The 21,205-nt window shown below is 39.9% G+C and overlaps 1 protein-coding gene across 1 annotated transcript in view; it reads left to right on the top strand.

The window, feature by feature from the left end:
- COL17A1 (collagen type XVII alpha 1 chain) overlaps positions 1–21,205 on the top strand; it is a 72,605-nt gene that overhangs the window by 21,231 nt on the left and 30,169 nt on the right. Inside the window, exons 15-34 of the mRNA XM_083364595.1 lie at positions 2,041–2,127; positions 6,378–6,422; positions 7,343–7,492; positions 7,929–8,108; positions 9,380–9,409; positions 9,840–9,857; positions 10,420–10,446; positions 11,212–11,274; positions 11,433–11,537; positions 13,320–13,379; positions 14,234–14,287; positions 15,254–15,289; positions 16,212–16,247; positions 16,667–16,729; positions 17,262–17,297; positions 17,871–17,942; positions 19,055–19,081; positions 19,831–19,866; positions 20,850–20,885; positions 21,000–21,080. Of these exons, the coding sequence (XP_083220721.1) occupies positions 2,041–2,127; positions 6,378–6,422; positions 7,343–7,492; positions 7,929–8,108; positions 9,380–9,409; positions 9,840–9,857; positions 10,420–10,446; positions 11,212–11,274; positions 11,433–11,537; positions 13,320–13,379; positions 14,234–14,287; positions 15,254–15,289; positions 16,212–16,247; positions 16,667–16,729; positions 17,262–17,297; positions 17,871–17,942; positions 19,055–19,081; positions 19,831–19,866; positions 20,850–20,885; positions 21,000–21,080 (1,242 nt within the window). The remainder of the gene's footprint in view (positions 1–2,040; positions 2,128–6,377; positions 6,423–7,342; positions 7,493–7,928; positions 8,109–9,379; positions 9,410–9,839; positions 9,858–10,419; positions 10,447–11,211; positions 11,275–11,432; positions 11,538–13,319; positions 13,380–14,233; positions 14,288–15,253; positions 15,290–16,211; positions 16,248–16,666; positions 16,730–17,261; positions 17,298–17,870; positions 17,943–19,054; positions 19,082–19,830; positions 19,867–20,849; positions 20,886–20,999; positions 21,081–21,205) is intronic.

Genomic DNA, 21,205 nt, shown 5'->3' with positions numbered 1-21,205 from the left:
TCCTCACTGTCAGGAAGTTGCTCCTTAATTCCAGGTTGCTTCTCTTTTTGATCAGTTTCCAACTATTGTTTCTTGTCCTGCCTTCTGGTGCTTTGGTGAATAACGTGACCTGCTCTTCTTTGTGGCAGTCCCTCAAATACTGGAATACTGCTATCGTGTCCCTGTGTGGGGGTTCAGTAATGAGGGAGGATGTTGCCCCTGTATCTGCCAGCCACTCATATGTTTTTCCACCTATTGTGAGGGAGAGGAGGGGCTCTCCCTCCTGGCTATTCCTTAAGGGAACTGTGAGGCCGGTGAAAGTTGCCCTGTATTCTAGTGGCTCCTGGCTGAGTCAGGAGGAGTCATAATGGTCCTCAAACTGCACATGTCGAGGTGGTCTGGGGTGCCCAGTCTCACTTAAGGCAGCTGGTCCCCTTGGGATTGGAGCTCTGGGAGGGGGATATTGTTTCCTGGGTTCAGAGAAACTGGCCCTGCAATCTTTCCTCATGTGTCCCCTCCTCCCACATTTGAAGCATTGAGAGCACCTATTTCCTTGCTCCCCTGTTTGCTCACATTGGGTCCCCTTTCGATATACCTCACCTTTATGGTGAGGTAAATTACTGTAGCTTAATAGATTTAAGGGGAACAAAATAAATTTGACTAGGTTTTAGGTTGGTCAAGTGAGATGATTTTGAGTGGCAGTTGCTTTTTTCTGGCCAATGAGCACAAAATATTCGTAGATAAGAAGAAACATCAAACTTACTTAGATGGGGGAATGAGCAAGGAAATGCCAATCTTCCAGACAGGCAATCTTGTATGTTTGTGAAAGGATACTGGCTGGGATATGACTGGAAGAAGGAAGGAAGCGGAGCACTTCCCAAGAATCCACAGAAAATTTAATCTACTTAGCCTGAACTTCACTGTGACTAGTTTCTCGTGGGCTGAAAGCTCCAACGAATTTTTTAAAAAATCTGGTGTTATTGTGTACTGAACTGTTTGTAGGAATAAACCTTCAGGCTTATATCTCATATTACTGTATCACTCTAACCACTCTGCATATTTAATAGATAACAGCAACTGCATTCAGTCCTGCAGCTGCCACCTCATTACTTTTCAGACTGATCATAGCATACCACATGAGAACGACATGAGAATTGATGACCTTGTTTAATCAATATTGGATTAATACGATAGTGATATTAGTGAAATGAACTCATTAAGGCTCCAATTCACACCATATTCCAAGCAAGGATAGATATCTTTTTCAACCTGTGTATTAATTAGATTAGGGACGCGGTGGCTCAGTGGGTTAGGACGCTGAGCTTGTCGATCGGAAGGTCGGCAGTTTGGCGGGTCGAATCCCGAGTGCCGCGTAGCAGAGTGAGCGCCTGTTACTCGTCCCAGCTTCTGCCCACCTAGCAGTTCGAAAGCACGTAAAAATGCAAGTAGAAAAATAGGGACCGCTACGGTGGGAAGGTAACAGCGTTCCGTGCGCCTTTGGCGTCTAGTCATGCCGGCCACATGACCACGGAGACGTCCTCGGACAAGCGCTGGCTCTTCGGCTATGAAACGGAGATGAGCACCGGCCCCTAGAGTTGGAAACGACTAGCACGCATGTGCGGGGGAACCTTTACCTTTACCTTTTTATTAATTAGATTATAATCTTCTATCCTGCTGGATGGTTACAAAGTTTATGATATCCCATGGGGCTCAATTTATTAATATCCGTTCTACAAGGAGGTTTAGTGTTTAAATAGGTTCTGGGGGAGGGGATTTGATCCTTATGTAAAAATATTATTGGTAGCTTAATTTGGGGAGTACATAAGGATTTGGAAAGTGTTTAACAGATACTGTACACTTCTGTGAAGCTTCTTATTTTACTTTTAAAACCCCTCATCCTCCACAAACATGGAGAAAGGTCTAAAATTCTTGGGTCCAAAAATCAATAAGACTTAAAAGAAGCTTTCTGGTTGTTGTTGTTGTTGTTGTTAATTTGGAGATAAACTGGTATTAAGCCATTTCATGTTTATCCTAAATATGATTTATTTGGGCCCACTACAGGCTATTATTCAGAAGACACCTTACAAAAAGACAAACAGGCTATTGCTTCTTATGCTGGAGATTCCTATCTGAAATCAGAAACAAATGGTATGTCATTGATTCTCTATCTTGATTTGACTAATTAAAAGAAGAATAAAAATACAGCTCACACAAACATTGTATTTATTTTCATTTTATTTAATTAGTTTTTTATACCGCCCTATTCCCGAAGGACTCAGGGCGGTTTACAGGGCAACATATAGTTTAGTTTAGTTTAGTTTTATTTGATTTATATACCGCCCTTCTCCTTGGTAGGGACTCAGGGCGGTTCACAGGGCATATATAAAAAAGACAATACAAAAATTAAAAAAGATTAAACCCATGCCCAATTAAAACAATAATACAAATTTAAAAAACAATTAAAAACCCATAATCCCCCATCAGGCCAGACCAGCTATTTCAAACAGGTGGGTCTTCAGGCCCCGACGGAAAGTTCGGAGGTCTGATGCCATCCGGAGCTCCACCGGCAGTTGGTTCCATAATGCCGGAGCGCCCACAGAGAAGGCCCTCCCCCTGGGGGCCACCAGTCGGCATTCCCTGACTGGCGGCACCATGAGGAGGCCCTCTCTGTGGGAACGCACAGGGCGGAGGGGAGTCGATGCCGGCAGCAGGTGGTCCCTGAGGTATCCCGGACCCATGCCATGTAGGGACTTAAAGATCGTAACCAACACCTTGAACCTCACCCGAAAGACAACTGGTAACCAATGCAGCTCGCGGAGCAAAGGTGTAACATGGGAGTACCGGGAAACTCCCAAGACAACTCTCGCGGCCGCATTCTGTACCAGTTGGAGCCTCCGAGTGGTCTTCAAGGGAAGCCCCATGTAGAGAGCATTACAGTAGTCAAGGCGAGAGGTCACGAGCGCATGAGTGACCGTACACAGGGCATCCCGGTTCAGATAGGGCCGCAACTGGCGCACCAGGCGAACCTGGGCGAAAGCCCCCCTAGTCACGGCCACTATATGATCTTCCAGGGTAAGCCGTGAATCTAGGAGGACTCCCAACTTGCGAACCCTATCCACGGGGGGTAAGAGCTCACCCCCCATAGAAAGAGATGGAACATTTTGAATGTCCCGGGATGCCGGAATGCACAGCCACTCAGTCTTGTCAGGGTTGAGTTGAAGTCTGTTCCTCCCCATTCAGACCCGAACCGCCTCCAGGCAACGGGACATCACGGCGAGGGCATCACTGGGGTGGTTTGGGGTCGAAAAGAAAAGTTGGGTATCATCGGCATACTGATGATACCCAACTCCAAAACCACGAATGATCTCACCCAGCGGTTTCATATAGATGTTGAACAGGAGAGGCGAGAGAACCGACCCCTGAGGAACTCCACAAACGAGAGACCTAGGGGCCGATCTCTGCCCCCCTGCCAACACCGACTGCGAGCGTCCCAGGAGATAGGAGGAGAACCACTGAAAAACTGTGCCTCCCACTCCCAATCCCCTGAGACGCCGCAGCAAGATACCATGGTCGATGGTATCGAAAGCCGCTGAGAGGTCTAATAGGACTAGGACAGAGGAATATCCCCTATCCCGCGCCCTCCAGAGATCATTCACCAGAGCGACCAATGCCGTCTCCGTGCTGTACCCGGGCCTGAAACCCGATTGGTAGGGGTCCAGATAATCCGCTTCATCCAGGACCAGAGGGAGCTGATGCGCCACCACACTCTCAACAACCTTCGCAAGAAAGCGAAGGTTGGAGACTGGACGAAAGTTGTTCAAAACAGCTGGGTCCAGGGCAGGCTTCTTGAGGAGAGGTCTCACCACCGCCTCCTTCAAGACGGTGGGGAAATAACCCTCACTCAAAGAAGCAGATATAACCGCCTGGAGCCAGCCTCGTGTCCTCTCCCTAGCTGCATAAACCAGCCAGGAAGGGCACGGGTCCAACAAACATGTGGAGGAGCTCAGCCTCCCCATAATCCTGTCCACTTCATCAGGGGTCACAGAATCAAACTCTTCCCAGATAACATTGACAAGACCGCCCGTGTCCTGATCGCCTGACTCTGCCCAGCTGGAGTCCAAACCGGTCCGAATCCGAGCGATTTTATCCGACAGATGTTGACTAAATTCCTCGGCACGACCCTGCAAGGGATCCTCCCTCACCTCCTGATTAAGAAGTGAGCGAGTCACCCTAAACAAGGCGGCCGGGCGATTATCTGCGGACGCGATGAGGGTGGAGAAGTAATTACACCTCGCCACCCTCATCGCTGCGAGATAAGACCTAATATAGGTTCTTAACCGCAACCGGTCGGGTTCGGATCGGCTAGACCTCCAGCAGCTCTCTAGGCCCCGTTTCCGACGCTTCATCTCCCGGAGCTCCGCGGAAAACCATGGAGCTCGCTGGGATCTGCGCCGGGTCAGGGGCCGCAAGGGTACAACCCGGTCAAGTGCCTCAGTGGCTGCCCTTTCCCAGGCTTCCACTAAGGCATCAGCCGAGCTGTGAGCAGTGGAGGCAGGTGGGGACCCCAGCGCCGCTTGGAATCTATCAGGATCCATTAAGCGTCTGGGGCGGTACCATCTAATTGGCTCCGTACCCCCACGGCGGGGGGTGGCAAAACGGAAGACCAGCCGCAGGAGATGATGATCGGTCCATGACAGGGGCATAATAAATGGAGAGCCCCCACCTAGATCATCCAACCACCGTCTAGATAAAAAAATCAGGTCAAGGGTGTGGCCTCCCTCATGAGTTGGTTCTGAAATTACCTGCGTCAGGTCCATGGCCGCCATGGAAGCCATGAACTCCCGAGCTAGCTCAGATGAACCTCCCAGGGATGGTAGATTGAAGTCTCCCAAAACTATAAGTTTGGGAAACTCAACCACCAAACCCGAGAGGATATCGAGCAGCTCGGGCAGGGCTGCCGCTGTGCGACTAGGCGAAATGTACACCAGCAGCAAGCCCAACTGCGCCCCAGGACCAAATCTCATAAAGAGAGACTCACACCCGACTATCTGAGGAACGGTGGTCTCCCGCGGACATAAGGTCTCCCTAATGGTAACCGCCACTCCCCCACCCCTACCTTGAGCTCGTGGCCGGTGTAGCACCCGGAAGCCTGGTGGGCAGAGGTCAACCAAAGGGACCCCACCCTCTGGGCCCAACCAAGTCTCCGTGATGCAAGCCAGGTCCGCATGCTCACCCTCAACTAAATCCCTAACGAGGGGAGCTTTATTAACCACGGACCTGGCATTCAGGTACACCAGCCGGAGCTCAGGAGGCTGCACATCCTCTCTCCCGGCACCTCGGGGAAGAACCAGAGGGTCGGAGCGCCTCACCGCTTTATATTGTCTTTTATAAAAGACAATATAAAATTAAGATAAAATAGAATTAAAATGAATTAAATTAATTATAGCCCAAACAATTAAAACAATGTTTAAAAAAGCTTAAAACCCCTTCAGTCCAGGCCTGATAGATCGAAAAGCCAGGTTTTCAGGTCCCGGCGAAACGAACGCAGATCAGGCTAATTAAAACAATGGTTTTTCTAGTGACAAGGCTGTGAAAGCTGGGCAAAGAGAAAGAGTGAGAAACAAATAGATACCATGAAAATTATGAATTTGGATGTCATGGTTCTGACAGACAGAGACAAACAAAGCAGAACTCCAAGGCTCATTTGTAAAGTTGGAGATATTTGCTAGGGTTAACATGAACTATAAAAAGAATCAGAACCCAACTATTTCTTTGAAGTGATAATCAGAACACAAAAACTAGTATACTTTGGTCATGTGATGCTAATGGATGATGAACTAGAAAAACAATTATTCTTGACAAAGTTGAAGATAACGGAAGAAGGGAAAGAGAATAATAAAGTAGATGAGCAACTTCTAAGAGATCACTGAAACATCAATGGAAAAGTTATCAACAAGGGGAGGTCAGGTTGGTGAGCATTTGTCCATACAATTCACCAGAAGTCCACATGACTATCACCAGATAAGCACCAAGAATTCCTGGTCAACTATTTGATATAGTAAAAAAGGCTTATCTGCATTCGCTCATCTATACTCCTGAACATCAGGCAGAAAAATATCATGCATATGAAACTATTAGGATATAGGAAATTAGTTTCCTATCTGTGCAGTCTTTCTATTCCATTTTTTTGGGGTGGTGGTGGTTGAAAAACAAATCTTAGTTTATAATTACAGTGTGGTTTGCAGTAATTCTTCAAAGTCATGTCCCTGTTCTCTGACCACTGAAGCCACACTGTAGTATTGTCTCACATTCATATTACTACAGTGGATTAAACTGTTTATAACAAACAACAGCTCTGTGCAGGAAGAGTTACCCTTATGTTCTTTTTGTTGTTACAGGTGGGCTTAAATCTGTTTCCACAAAAGACAAAACCACTGTTGCAGGTGAACACCCATACAGCATTCATTAGTTCTTGGTTTATATAGTGCAGAAACCATTGGCGGTTAATAATAGATTCAAACAGTTTTTTGGAAAAAATATTTATTTAAAATTGGAGGCCATTCAATGTGGTGGGTATTGTTTTTGCAGACAAATGCTAACACACTTTTTTATGTGAACCTGAATACCACACATGCAGGATTTAGAAAACCCAAAGCACATTTACTTTATTCTGTGCTAATTAAATTAAATAATAAAATAAATGACTTTTAGGACTATTCTATTCTTTGGGGGATTATAACTGTACAATTGTAATCTTCCAGGGAGATTTTCTGACTGGACCTGGTTGTGTTGAACAACTGTGACACAACAGGCTATTTTTCATTTGATGTCTATATCTGAAGCTCAAAATATCCAGATGTCTCATAGTTGAACTGTTGTTAAACTTAAAAGAAAAAAACACTTTTGAGAGTGTAATATGTACCAAAGCTGCATCAGTAATGGAATGTTACTTCATGCTACAAAAATAATTACAAAGATTTCTTTAAAGAATTTTTAGAAACTAAAATCAATAATATAAACCTATGTATGGTTTATCTCTGTGTATATTTATATGTATTTGCATATGTGTGTGTATCTCGGTGTGTCTGGGTATCTGTATGTGTCTCTGTGTCTCTGTGTCTCTCTCTGTGTGTGTATTTGCTGTTTGTACTAATTAAAGCCCAATGTTTCTCAAAAACTGAAGACTAGTTCTCGGTGTGGGTTCTTTATGAAGTGAATATTAATTTAATGCTAATTGTTGTAATAATGGATTTAGCATTCTGAATAAGACTCAAAGATATCTAGATTTTTATCATCGCCCCCTCCCCCCACCAACTGTCGGCTTTTGCAGTGACTAACTTGTTTTTATTATCCTTCTCTGTAGATGGCCGAGGTGATAATGGATGTGGAGGGGCCGGGGGCTGTCCAGCCTGGTGCCCCTGTAGCTCATGTTGCAACTGGTGGATGTGGCTCCTTGGATTGCTACTGGCCTGGCTGCTCCTTCTTGGTCTCCTTTTTGGACTTATTGCTTTGGGTAAGATATTATCATTGAATGCAAAAAGTTCAAGATCTCTTCAAATGGTCGATCCCCCAAAATAAGTGTATATCATATTAAGTCATAGTTTATTTTAACCATATTTTATTGAGCATACTATAATGGCCTGGATTACACATAATATTAAGATCCATGATTGTACTGTGTACGACAGTGGCTGTGTTTATGCAGCATGCTAAGCCAAAACCAGAGCAAAGCAAACTCAGCATGACTTTGTGTAATGTGTGAACTAGATTTCTATGATTCTGAACAAAAACAATTGTTTCCATTTTTGAAAGAGGCTCACTAAAAGAACTGTCTTGAAATTTCTTCAGTTCATAGTTATTTTCTATGCAGTAATTATTTCTTGAAAAGCACGCATGAAACTACAAAGTCTAAGGACAGCTGAATTCTTTATTTTACTTCAAACTTTCAGCGGAGGAAGTACGGAAGCTGAAATCCCGAGTGGAGAGCCTTGAATCACCAATTGAGTATCGGCAAGCAATTGGCACTTACTCAGAAAAGTTAATCAGCCAGGGAGGCACACTCAGCAATATGAATGCACATGAACTGCAGAATTATCTGAGAACACTGATAAGTATGGAGATGAAGCAAGGTGAGAAACATACAAAAATCAAATTGGTTAGGAGATGAAATGATGTATTTGCCAGAAAATTACTGAACTGTTTAGCTATTAGTTATCTTTTCTAAGAATTATGTGATGAGGATGACTGGATCAATTTGGATTACATAAGTTTTGAGGTCAGTCTCCCTCAGGACACTGTTATGTTACAATTTTGTATCACTTTGAAAGCAGCTCTGATATCTGGGGCCTTATAACATTTAGAGCTACCATATCTTTGCTGTACAAATCCGGAAGACCATTTTGTTATTGCCATTTGTTATTGTTTTTGTTCTGTGCTTCTAACTCCAACTCACATAACCTCCTTAGCCTGCTCCAAGAATGATCCCGTTTGCAAAGGACATGTCCACATGCCACTACCATTCCATAGCCCAGGCAATCTGAGGATGGTTTTAGGTGCTCCACTGTAAAGGTTTTCCATCTTGTCCCACCTCCAAATGCTGCACATGCAGGCAATCTTGATGCTAATGGAGCAGGTAGCCCTGTGGCTCCAGTTAGTTTCACGTAGGTCGATTTCCATCCATCCAGTTCTTGACAGATTCTTCTGGCCTTCAAACCTCTTTCAGGATGAAGAGGAATAGAATTCAGTTCCACAGCCACTTTTTAAAATTAAATCAATTTATGTGATTGTACATCTCACAGATGCATCTCTGGGTGATAAAGACATTAAAAACCAATTCAAAAAACAGTATCAGCAAAACATAAAAATCCTGTAATGGTTAAGAACAAACAATAAATACTAAATAGCACACAATGACATCTTATTTCATGGATCATTTAACCTCCTGACCCCGTGTACTGGAGCACATCTAGGTCTTCGGTGCTTTGTAAAAGGTCAGCAGGGTCTTTTTTAATGGGTTCATCAACCAGACAACTGGTCAGCTGCCAAGCATTAGTTTTGATTAGTCTGTCCCAAATTAACACTGGTAATTGGAAATATAGTTGAAAGGACTTGCATCTTGTATTTCTGTAGCCTGCTTCCTTTCAGGGTGCCATATCCGCTTATGCCATTTTAAGAATGGTTTCTTAAACATTTTGGAGAAAGTCATGCTGGATAGTGCTATACTAAGTGAGTAATACGTAATGTTAGAGGGCTAGCAATGGCTTCTAAGCAGATTTTACATAACGTGCTTTCTAAGCCACACATATTCCATTCAGTTATACTGCCATTATCAGTAGTAAAGCAGAAATAGTTTTGCGTGCTTTGTACAAGCATTTGACTGTCATTCCATATTCCTTTGTAGGTCAGCTCCGAGGAGAACCAGGACCAAAAGGTAGCAATTTGCTAGATTTGTTTTAATATTTGTTTTAATATTTGAATAAGAATCTCTTTTACTGTTGATTTGTATTCTATACAGAAAGGGGGCTTTAAGTACTGTCTTTGGTATTAAAAAATTATTAGGATTCTATGGAAAGATACATAATAGTGAGACACATTTGAATTTCTACTTTGGGCATGCATTTTATTTAAAATTAAGTGAATCCTTAGAATTTGTATTTTTTCCAATGAAATATATGGAGCAGTGTCTCGGAAAATAAACCACCTGAGGCTAACTGATACAGAGCCAACAATATTTCTGCCTTTCATGAGCTTCTCAAATATATTCTAAGTGTGGTAGGAATTAGAGAAAGGTAAGCAAAATAAGGGAAGTCTGATATAATCTGTCTATAACATGTTTGCTTTTCTCCCATATTCTTTCCTAGGGGATATTGGACCAAAAGGTGAGTTCAAAATTTTCCAGTAGCTTTGCCCTGTAAAAGCAATGTAGACATAGCTTTTCATTATGCACATATATATGGCGAGATTAGGAAAATATAGTTAGCCACATATTCCTAAAAATCAGCAATGTAAAACTTGACTTATCCAACAATTGATACTGAATAATAGTTAGTAAAAAAGAAAAGTTGAGCAAAGTGCCTGTCAGACCAAACAGTGTGGATTTTATATGAAGAGTTTAACACTGTAGTTTGAAAAATCTAGGTGAAAAAGACATTTACATTTTTTTAAAGACGGCTCAAAATTAGATGACTAAGCAGGAACATTCCGGGGAAAAACATTATTCATTTGATCTTCATTTGATCTATCAAAAGCCTTGAAACTATGTATCTGTTGAATAGTGCAGGCACAGAGTTAATCCAAGTTTATCATTTCTATTGTGTGTCAAATCTCCTTTGCCTTCTGCACTAAGCAAATGTTACTGACATAATGTGGAACTTGAAAGATCAGAAAATTGCTATTGGCAAATTATGTTACTACTTCATCACTTTTTGTTTATTTCTATAGGAGACCAAGGACATCCTGGTCCAGCAGGTAGGTAGAACATTGAAACAATAGCCCAATTTCTTGTAGCCATCTTCTTGAGATGCACCAGTAAGTAGTGTCAGGGTCAGTGGTGTTGCTACGTTGACATTACCCAAGAATTCAATACTTCATTCTTTATTTAAAGATAAAAGTAGCTAACTGGTCAGTTGTCCCTGAGTTCCCTCTCGATAAAAAAGCGGTATTTGAATTACTAAAAAGTCACATTCTGGTCTTACAGGACACTTTTTATTTCCATAATTATACCTCCTGAAATCAAGCAAACTAAGAAGCTTTCTTAGGTTCTGGAATCCAAATGCAACAGCAAACTAACAGATTGGAACAGTGCCTTTTCTGGCATCGAAATTACTACAATCTATTTTTAAAATGTTGCTTGAAAGTGTTCTTTTAAAATTTCTACAGATAATATGGATTTTAAAGGCCAGAAATGAAATATTGAAAACTGTGATTGTCTTAAAATAGCAGTGCCAATGTTAGGAATAGTTGTGCATTGTAAGAAATCAATACAACATCCAGTACAAGGATTTATAAATTATTTTTAAGCTAGTCAGAGTCATTCAAAGGATTATTCCTCTTGTGATTCATTTGATTCTTAGGGAAAAAATAAAAAAATAAGTTTAAGTTTAAGTTAAACTTTAACTTAAAATTGACTTAAATAATATATATGTAATTTAAGTTTTTTTCTTATGATTCTTTGTAGCTGAGCATAAATAATGATACAGACCGTTTTGTGAACATGCATTTCCTCTCTAATAGGTATTCCAGGCTTAATAGGTCACCCTGGGCCAGAAGGACCAAGGGGACTGAAAGGCAGCATGGGTAAGCAAAAGACTTATGTATTCTGGATTTTCACCATTTTGTCATTATAATATATATACCGTAATTCTCTGTAACAACAATTATAGTCCAGGAGAAGAAGTACTGGGTAAAACATAACTGTGATGTACCTACATTCTGAATAATTGATTTTTTAATAGGTGAAACTGGCCTGGAAGGCCCCATAGGACCAAGAGGGCGAGATGGACCTCCAGGCCTCCGTGGGGAACCTGGTCCTTCTGGATTTGGAGAGAAAGGTGACAAAGGTATGGTTTTTTTTCCTGCTTCCACAAATAACTAGAAAGTATTATTTGGAAGGTTTTTCAAGATTCTGAACATATTATAGCTGTGACTTTCATAAGTTCTATTTTCAGAAATGCTTAATTCTAGCTGTCCATGATGCCTGTTGAGAGGTCTGTCTGCACTGCAGAAGACTTTGAGAAATGTTTAATCCTTCTTCTTGGAGAGGCTCAGTTACAGTTCCAAAGCTCCTGTTACAGGGAGCCCCTTCAATGCTATTTTGCTATTCATTAGTGAAGCCCTTTCTTTGCATGGGCAGCTGTGCTTCCATTTATTTTTTTTCCTATGCTTTCCCTTTATCTTAAGGTAAACATATAATAATAGCACTTAGACTTATTTACCACTTCACAGTGTTTTACAGCCCTCTCTAAGCAATTTACAGAGTCAGCATATTGCCCCCAACAATTTGAGTCCTCATTGTACTGACCTTGAAAGTATGGAAAGCTGAGCCAACCTGGAGCCAGTGAGACTCGAACTGCTGAACTGCTGGCAGTTGGCAGACAGCAGAATTAGCCTGCAAAACTGCATTCTAACCACTGTGCAACCACAGCTCTCTGTAGCAAACAAGTGGCAAGCACTGCAAACAAGTGGCAAGCACTGCAAACAAGTGGCAAGCACTGCAGGTGCCCACCATTTAAGTTCACCACAGATGCTCTTCTATTTCTGGTGGACAGATTCAGACAGAGAAAGACCGTAAGAGGAGATTTAAATGACTAACAACACTTGATCCAAAAGATATATTACCCCCTCTGCATTACAAACAGTACAAAGTTGCCTCATTTGGAAATGAGAGATAAATGAGAGGGCAGTGGGATTTCTAGTTATCTTGGATATTTGTAAAAGTCTGAGGTTTTTGAACCTCTGGCTGCAGACTTTCTTAGACACTTGTTGCATATTTATGTGCGTAGAGAAAGACAATTCATTGCAGCCAAATTACTTTTGAGCAATAGCTTGCCTACTCCTACTTATATGTACAGGAATTCCAGATTGGTTTTCAAGGAGTATAATCCCAGTTCACGTCTTTGGAGCATACAAATGATCCATCCTTAGTTTTAGCACTCTCCAAAACAAAATAAAAAGCTAGAGTCATTGCTTTTACCACAAAGGCTACAAAAACCGTATTATCTGTCAAAGTGATATAAAAATCACAAGGGCTGAATCTCTCGCCCAAAAAGAGATGAAACTGAGGTTTGTTTTCTATATTATGTAGCCTATTGTTCTTTATATATTCATTAATCAGAAATGCAAGCAGGGCTGGAAATAAAAACGGTATTCTAGTCACATACTAAGTAAATTGGTTGCCAACCCTTCATCATTTCCAATGAGTAAGGAGATACAATAAAAGAAAGCCATCTGGTACTTTGTTTTGTAGCAAGCAAACAATGCCTTATCTGTCCACAGCATTTTTGTTACTTTCAAATGCGTCCCTGCACTTGGCATTGAGAGTTAAGGAAATGTAAGACAGAATTGAAAAATAACACTCAGAAGCTATTTCTGCGCCTTGGGTTCCTGTAACTGACCACTTTTAAGTGGTGTCCCCTGAGTGCTTGTTATAATAACTGTGTCCTATAAAGGTTCCTGAAAGGAAACAACATTCCTTTTAGGGAATGGAGAAGAGAAGCATCTTCCCAGTATTGCAACATATATGAACAATGTATTATTGTTATAAATAACAGTCATGGATTTTCATGCTACAGGATTCAAAGAAAGCAAACTTCACCAAGTGACCTAATGCATTTATTATGTAGGTTCTGCCGGGGAACCAGGTGTCCAAGGTCCACCAGGTGTCCCAGGTTCCAAAGGTAAGTGTAAATCTGATGCAAAAATCTAGTAAAAATAAAAAGGTAAGAATTAGAAAATGTTTCCTTCAAAGATCATATTCCTTCCACTTCAACATGTTGAGTGTTAGCAATAATTAGAATTCGTGCCAGAATCAAAAGTGGATCAGGCTGAACCTTCCTTCTCTTTCTAGCTTACTTATTCCTTATGTGTCCATCTTTTTCTCTTATGATACAGTTCCCCCCTTTTTTTCTTTGATCAAAAGGCTACCAAAGAAGAAATAACTCTGCCTTCCTAGAAATATGAACTTTTCTAATTGTAAAACCCAACCTGAAATTAGGGCCACAGTTTATTGGACTTTGGGGATCCAGGTATGCAGAGCCTCTTTCTGTTAAGATATCCCAGAGGAACATAATTGGATTTACTCAGCACATTTGAACCTTTTTAGGACTGAAAGTCCTGGCAGAGAATATTAATTTGAATACTACCAACTACCACTACCAGGCACAACACTTTATTCTCAGTACATCTAATGTCAACTTAGGTTTCTTCTCCATTGTTTTTCCCCCCATTAAAAACAATAGCCCATAGTATCCCTTGTAAAATATATGTTTTCAGTCTGAACCTATTGTTGCCTTCTTGATGCCACGCTTTGGGGGCAGCTAAGAAATATAGCCCATCAGGAAAGCACCCAAGTATTGCATAGCATAATGTGCAGCAAATCAAGATATTACATCTAGGCACCATCCAGTTGGCTACAAGTAATTAAATATGTACAAACATAATGAAATGAAATTGAAAGCTCCATGTTACTTATTTCCTGGTCTTCAGTTCTCAGTTATCTCTTGCCCAACCTTCTTAATTATTCTTGCTCTTTCTTTAGGTCCTCCAGGAATTCAAGGATTTAGAGGTGAAGCAGGTATCCCGGGAGCTAAAGGTATAACTCAAAAACCATACTTGTCTGTTTAAGGAGTGGGATCCAAAAACATATACTGTACTACCACCATGTGTTGGGCATGTATAACATAGTATTGAACATAGGCATAGAGAGGAAGCCATAAAGATGTCATTAGGATCATGTTGTCATCAGGAGAATAATGTAAATTGTATCAGTTTGGACACAAATGATATACTGTATAGTGTTAAAGTGCATCATTTGCACAATGATACAAGAACATACATGGCTTTCTATTGTTGAACCCTCACCCAAAGGAGGCCTTGGGCATTGATGTGATAACACAATATTAAAAATAAACAATGAAATTAAGATTTCAATAGATGAAAATAATTTTTCTTAAAGAATTTGATTTGTGCTATACACACGGATGGAGCAATTTTAAAAAAGGTAGTGCCTAATACTGAGTTCCAAATCTGGTGTTCTTTATTCGCTGCTGTATATGTGTATATCTGTGTGCATTATTCTGCTCCTTAGTTCCAAAATGGATTATATCAATAAAAAAAGGATTTTCATATCTAAAGATTTAGAGTATAAAAATGCACATTACAAAAGGCAGAGCCATAAGGAAGGAAGCAAGCAAGCAAACACAAATGTCAGAAGATTGCAAGAAGTCACATGACCCCAGGACTCTGCAACCATCATAAATGCATGCCAATTGCCAAGTGTTTGAATTTTGACCATGTGACCCTGGGGATACTGCAACAGTGATAAGTGGGGGAAATGGTCATACGTTTTCAGTGCTGTTGTAATTTCAAATGGTTATTAAACAAATGGTGGTAAACTGAGGACTACCTAGATGTATAATCTATAAATTAGAAGGAAGTAATGTGCCCAATTCACCCAACAGTAGGCTTTCTTTACTCTTCATTTCAGCCCACTATAGCTGAGGAATGTTACCACCAGCATTGTTCTGCTTTAAATCCTTTTTTCCCCTCTATTGTTTAGGTGAAAAGGGAGCCATGGGAATACCTGGACCCAAAGGTAGCTATGCTTTTACATCTAATTCTAACAAAATGAAATTCAGGGGTGATAAAAGTAAAGTTCCACAACTATGCAAGAAAAACCAAATGCACAGGTATAGAATAGGTAGTACCTGGCTCAACAGTAGTAACTGTAAATAGGATCTTAGAGTGCTAGTGGGATAATCACTTATATACGAGCCAGCACTATCCTACAGCTGTCAAAAAAGTCAGTGCAGTCCTAAGCTGCATTAATAGAGGAATATAATCAAGATCATGTAAAGTGTTAATACCACTTTATAAAGCCTCAGTAAGACTGCACTTGGAATATTGCATCCAATTTTGGTTGCCATGATATAAAAAAGATGTTGAGATTCTGGAAAGAGTGAAGAAAAGAGTAACAAGGATGATTGGTCTGGAGGCTAAAACATAGGAGGAACATTTGCAGGAATTGGGTATATCCAGTCTAATGAAAAGAAGAACTAAGGATAACATGATAGCAGTATTTCAAGGGGCAGCCACAAAGAAGAGGTCAACCTATTTTCCAAAGCACCAGAAGGCAAGACAAGAAGCAATAGATGGATAGAAGAAATCAAGGAAAGAAGAAATCTAGAACTAGGGAGAACATTCCTGACAGTGAGAACAATTAACCAGTGGAACAGCTTGCCTTCAGAAGTTGTGGCGCTCCATCACTGAAGGGTTTTAAGAAGAGATTGGTCTACCATTTGTTTGAAATGGCAGTGTTTCCTGCTTAAGCAAGAGATTGGACTAGAAGATCTCAAACTCTCTTCCAACTCTGTTATTCTGTATTCTGTTATAATTATCTTTTATTTATTTCCCTCCACCAACCTGGAACTTACCAAATGTGTCTTTTCATTCTTGACCATGATGGGGATTATAATACAGATTAATTTAGTTTCATTTTATTTCCATGTGTGTTTTAGGTGATCCAGGAGAGAGAGGACCCCGTGGTCTTACAGGTATATATATGACATTATCAAAGATTTTGAAACTGTCACCTGAGTATTTACTTTTGTCCAGAGATAAGCATTCAGATTAATCAAAGGATTTGTATGAAGATTGTTGGTCTCCTGGCACTCCATTTACTTGATGAAATGCAATAGACTATCTGCTGCTTCCAGTGAGAGGACTGAAAATTGCTGTACATTCATTTTTAGCAGCAAAAAGGAAATGCTTATCAATGTGTATATAAATAGGAGTGTGAAAAGTGTGGGCACAAATGTGTGTGGAGAAAGATGCATATCTGCATATGTTTACCTATCGGTGTTCATTATGTACCAAGTACATCATTCAAAAGCCCGAGTCAAAGCTGAATGTAATTCTGGGGGACTAAAGGTTATCCCATTTTAAGTTACATATATATGTGTTCGATTTCCAGGTGAACCAGGATCCAGAGGACTGCCTGGGCCAACAGGTGAAGCAGGACCTAAAGGATCAGCAGGTGACAGGCAATATTCCATTACGACACTTCTAGAAAATCTATTTCAAATTAATTACTTAGCCTGTAGGACTCTTGAAACGTACATCCTAGAATTAAAGATACTTTGATAAGGAAAATTTAAGACTCATTAAAAGAAAGCAGGAATGGATTTAAAAATAGAGTGCTGTATAAATATCCTTTGCAGTTTAGGTGTGCCTGTGGTATATAATCTGTGTGTACAGTACATGCAAATATGCAAAAAGTTAGATCAATTTGAGTCCTGGTGATTTGATCCACATGTAGCGTAGTGATGAGTGGAAATAAATAAATATATATTATTTGTTACCTTTTTTCTACTTCCAAGATTACATTAGTTGCAGTAGTGAGATGCGAGGCTGTATTATAGTTTTTGTAAAAGTTCAGCCAAGAGTGTGTGTGAAAGTTCAGACTAAACAATTTTATTACATTAAAAACAGTATGTTATGAATTAATCAAACATATTGAACCCGGTGAGGATTTTAGCAGCATCTGAAAGGTCTTTATATTTCTATAGGTCCACCTGGCCCAGATGGACATCAAGGTCCCAGAGGTAAATAACTATTATATTTCCACTTACAAAAGAAAAGAACATGATAAGCATAGCTTTTTAACTGTGAGGATCAATTTTACTAGCTTTTATTGCCATCTTTTACATATTCACTGCATGTCACAGCATCAAATGTTTCAAATGAAACCTATCATTTAATTATCCTGGGGGCAAAAGAGATATACAAACTATCTCCCTTTCTATCATTTTGTTCCTATCTCCACTTCCAAACCCCACCTACAACCTATGGTAATAGTGTATCTCAAGTCAGGTGGTCATCACAGAATATCATTCTTCTGGAATGAGAGCTACAGGACAATCACCATTTAGTGAATACCATGCTGGGGAAGTTTTTTGCATACTATGTTGTGTCAGATATAAGGGACTTCTGCCAAAGCACATAATTATTATGACACACACAGAAACACACAGAGACACACAGAAACACAGACAGACACATAGACACACACAGATACACAGACACACACACATATATCTTTAGTTGTAATCAGTTCCATTTTTATGAATGGCCATAATTTTCAAGAATATGAATCTTATATCTTGATTAACTTGTAGGGGAACAAGGACTTATGGGTATTTCAGGTGCACGAGGACCACCAGGACCTGCTGGAGATGCTGGGCAGCCAGGTAATACAAAATCAAAAATATTAGCAGCAAAGGAAATTTATTTCTCTATCTGGAGATTATGTCTCCCTGCCTGTGGAGTCTTCTGGAGTAAGAGTCAGACTGGGGTTTGGGCAACCACTGTGAGAATGTTAAAAATGGTATATATTTATTTATTCAACTTGTATTAATACAAACAATTGACTCTGGGCAGTATAAACATTGAAAATGGAAAAAAATGTTAAAATGTGGTTGTGATTTGCTTATGGAATAGCTGTGTGAGTTGTTAACATGTGTATGAAGTCTGGGTCAATGCTTGATGACTGGTGGAATGCCATTGTGGTTCCTTTCTCTGAAGGGAATCATAACAACAATAACAAGAACAAAACAAACCCACTTGTTTCTTCTGACTGGGAAGGTGTTTAGAGGATTCTGTTTGAAGAGGTACAAGAGATGACAATGAGAAAAATTTGAGTATGCAATATGTGATCTGTTACAAATGGTAAATATTGGTCCAAAGGAGCGGAAAAAAAATGATGTTGTCTAATTGAGAATTGGATGTCACGAGAAACAAAAAATGCACTAGCAATGGATTACTTAAGAAGAATATGTGATAAAGCAAAAAAGATAATAATAAATGGGTGACGAATTAATATAGATTGAATATAAAAGGGGGGAATCAGTACCAAAGAGGTATGTAGACATGTTTCAGTCATATACAGAAGATCAAAGTGCAAAACAAATTAATGAAAGGGGAATAAAAGGACTGAGAAGATGGGGAAGATCAAGAAATCATGATTAGTTGTAGTTGACGAGTTCCCAAAAAGAAATGGATGAATTTGAGGACTTCTCCTTCGCAAGGAAAGTTTAGACACTGACTAAGCCTAGCCAGTGGAGAATCCAGTCTCCAGAGTTTTGGGGAGCCCTTGTAAAGGCATACCTTATAAATGCTGAAAAGGATTGTCTTGATATCAGAAGGGAGAGAAAAGGTTGCCACTGAATCAAGTGAAAAAGAATTCACTCCTTCAGCAAAGATTTCTCTTGTTAAACTTTCACAATCAAAATTGTTTGATTATTATTCTGTATCTACTAATTTGCTTTCCTTCAAACTTCATACAATGTCACTGTTTCCTTAGGACTCACAGGACCACAAGGCCCACCAGGTAAGATACTGGGAGGGAAACAAATGCTTAATGAATAAATATGTAGATTAAAACGTTTATCTTGATGGGACAGTAACAAACAATTGGCAGAATTCCTACACTGAACAAAACTGAACCAAACCATAATTTGCTTAACCACAATGTATTGATTAAATCGTACATATAATCCATAAACATTATATTTCTTTACGAACTCAAGTTGGAGAGCAATAATGTAATGAGAAATGGGATAGTCCTTTTTTAATTTGAACAGATTATTTATTTCTTTAAACTGGAACCGGAATGGCTTTTTCTTCAATGTAATTTCTGAGATGGTAGCAATGGAATTTTGCATTCCAATTTTATACACGTTTGCTTAAATGTAAGCCACATTTAGTGCTAAGACCTATTCCTAGAAAGTAAGCATTTACCTCCATTTAGATGCATAGTAATTCTTACCTGTGCATTAGTCATTTTCAACATAGTAGATAATGAAACAACATGAAATGATGCCTACATGCGTATCTCCAGATTCTGGAAATCCCTGAAATGAATGGACATATATGTGCTAGGTTTTTTTCTGCCAAATGATGAATTCCAAATTGATAAAAAAAAACCAGGCTGTATTCATCCACCTTTGGAGACCCAAGGGGATCTTACAGATGCAAACAAAAAGCTAAGAAGCAAAGTCTTCATAGCATGGAAATGCTACCGCATACCAATTAAACAATGGTATAGAATATTATTCATTCCATATGGTCTTTCCTCAGGTCTGACAGGAGCTCCAGGCCGACCTGGATCTAAAGGTAAGTCTTTCAACATTGGCTATAAAAATGCCTTTGTTCTCCTCATCAGGACAGGGCAGTGTTATCACGGTATGCTAGAGCAATAGTCTAACTTCTTCCCTGTACTCCAGAGGCCCATACAGCTCTGTTACTGGGCTGCAAAAAAGCTGAGACCTCTGTATTTATTCCTGATCATCAAGAGATTCTGTCTGACTCCTTTTTCTCCTAAAACAAGACTATAAAGCTGGAATGTTTCAGTCTTTTTCCAACCAAGTCCTACAGTCCAAAAACAGGGAGAGCCAAAAGAAACACTGTGTTCCATTTAATTTAATTTAATTTTAATTAAAGGGAAGGACAATTGAATTAACTGCGCTAAATATAGTTAGCACATTTGTTTTCTGTGTATTTAAAATGCTTCCTTTAAAAATTGATGGCGCTCCCAAATCTTTGGGGTCGATGCATGTGGTCTTGGGCCACACATTGCATGACCTGATATAAAGAATCATCCCCAAATACCACTGAGTAATTAGGTATTCTAGCAGAGGACTTTTCCCCAGTTCCCCTCCATGTTATTGTAACAAAGCACTGTCTAATTGAGTCTAGGAGAAAGGATGTTGGAAAAAGACATTGATTTCCTTGGTGTATTTTTCTATTTTAAAGATGTTTGCATAAACATGTGTGCATAAAAACCTAATGTATGTTTTTTTTAAAAAAGAAAACAACTTGCAAAAATGTATATTTTTTAAAATACACAGAGGTATAGATATTTGGAGGTGTTTTTTATTAAAATTCAAACTGAAACAGAAACTGAAGATGGGGAAATGAAAAAAAATGACCTCATATAAATTTGAAGTTTCATTTATCTCCCAGATAAACAGATTGCATTAATGCCATATTTCTCTCCCCAATCACAGTGTTATAATAATATTTCAAACAAATGTATATTCCGCAGTTCAATAATCTGTTATTTAAAGTCCATGTAATATTTCTTCTTGTTTCTATAGGTGAACCTGGAGCACCAGGCCGGGTTACCAGTTCAGGTAATGCTGCAGAAGGAACACTCATTTCTGCTTAATAGCTTTCTTATCCCATGGCAATCTTTCTGCGTGCAATTATGTGTATTTGTTTTTTTTAAAAAAATCTCTTTGTTTCAGATGGTGCAGCAACTGTTGCACTTCCTGGCCCACCAGGCCCCCCCGGGACTGTTGGACCACCTGGCCCACCTGGTGTACCAGGTGGGTATCTCCTTTCATTCTTGACTAGTTTCTCTTGATTATTTCTGTTGTGATTAACTGTTAACTGTGATTAACTGTAATAATACAGTGGGCCCTTGATGAAGTAGACAGGGCCCTCTTCAGGG

This window comes from Vipera ursinii, assembly GCF_947247035.1.
Source record: "Vipera ursinii genome assembly, chromosome: 5".
NCBI lineage: Eukaryota > Metazoa > Chordata > Lepidosauria > Squamata > Viperidae > Vipera > Vipera ursinii.
The sequence above is the reverse complement of the archived record's forward strand: the minus strand, read 5'-3'. Positions and strand labels throughout refer to the sequence as shown.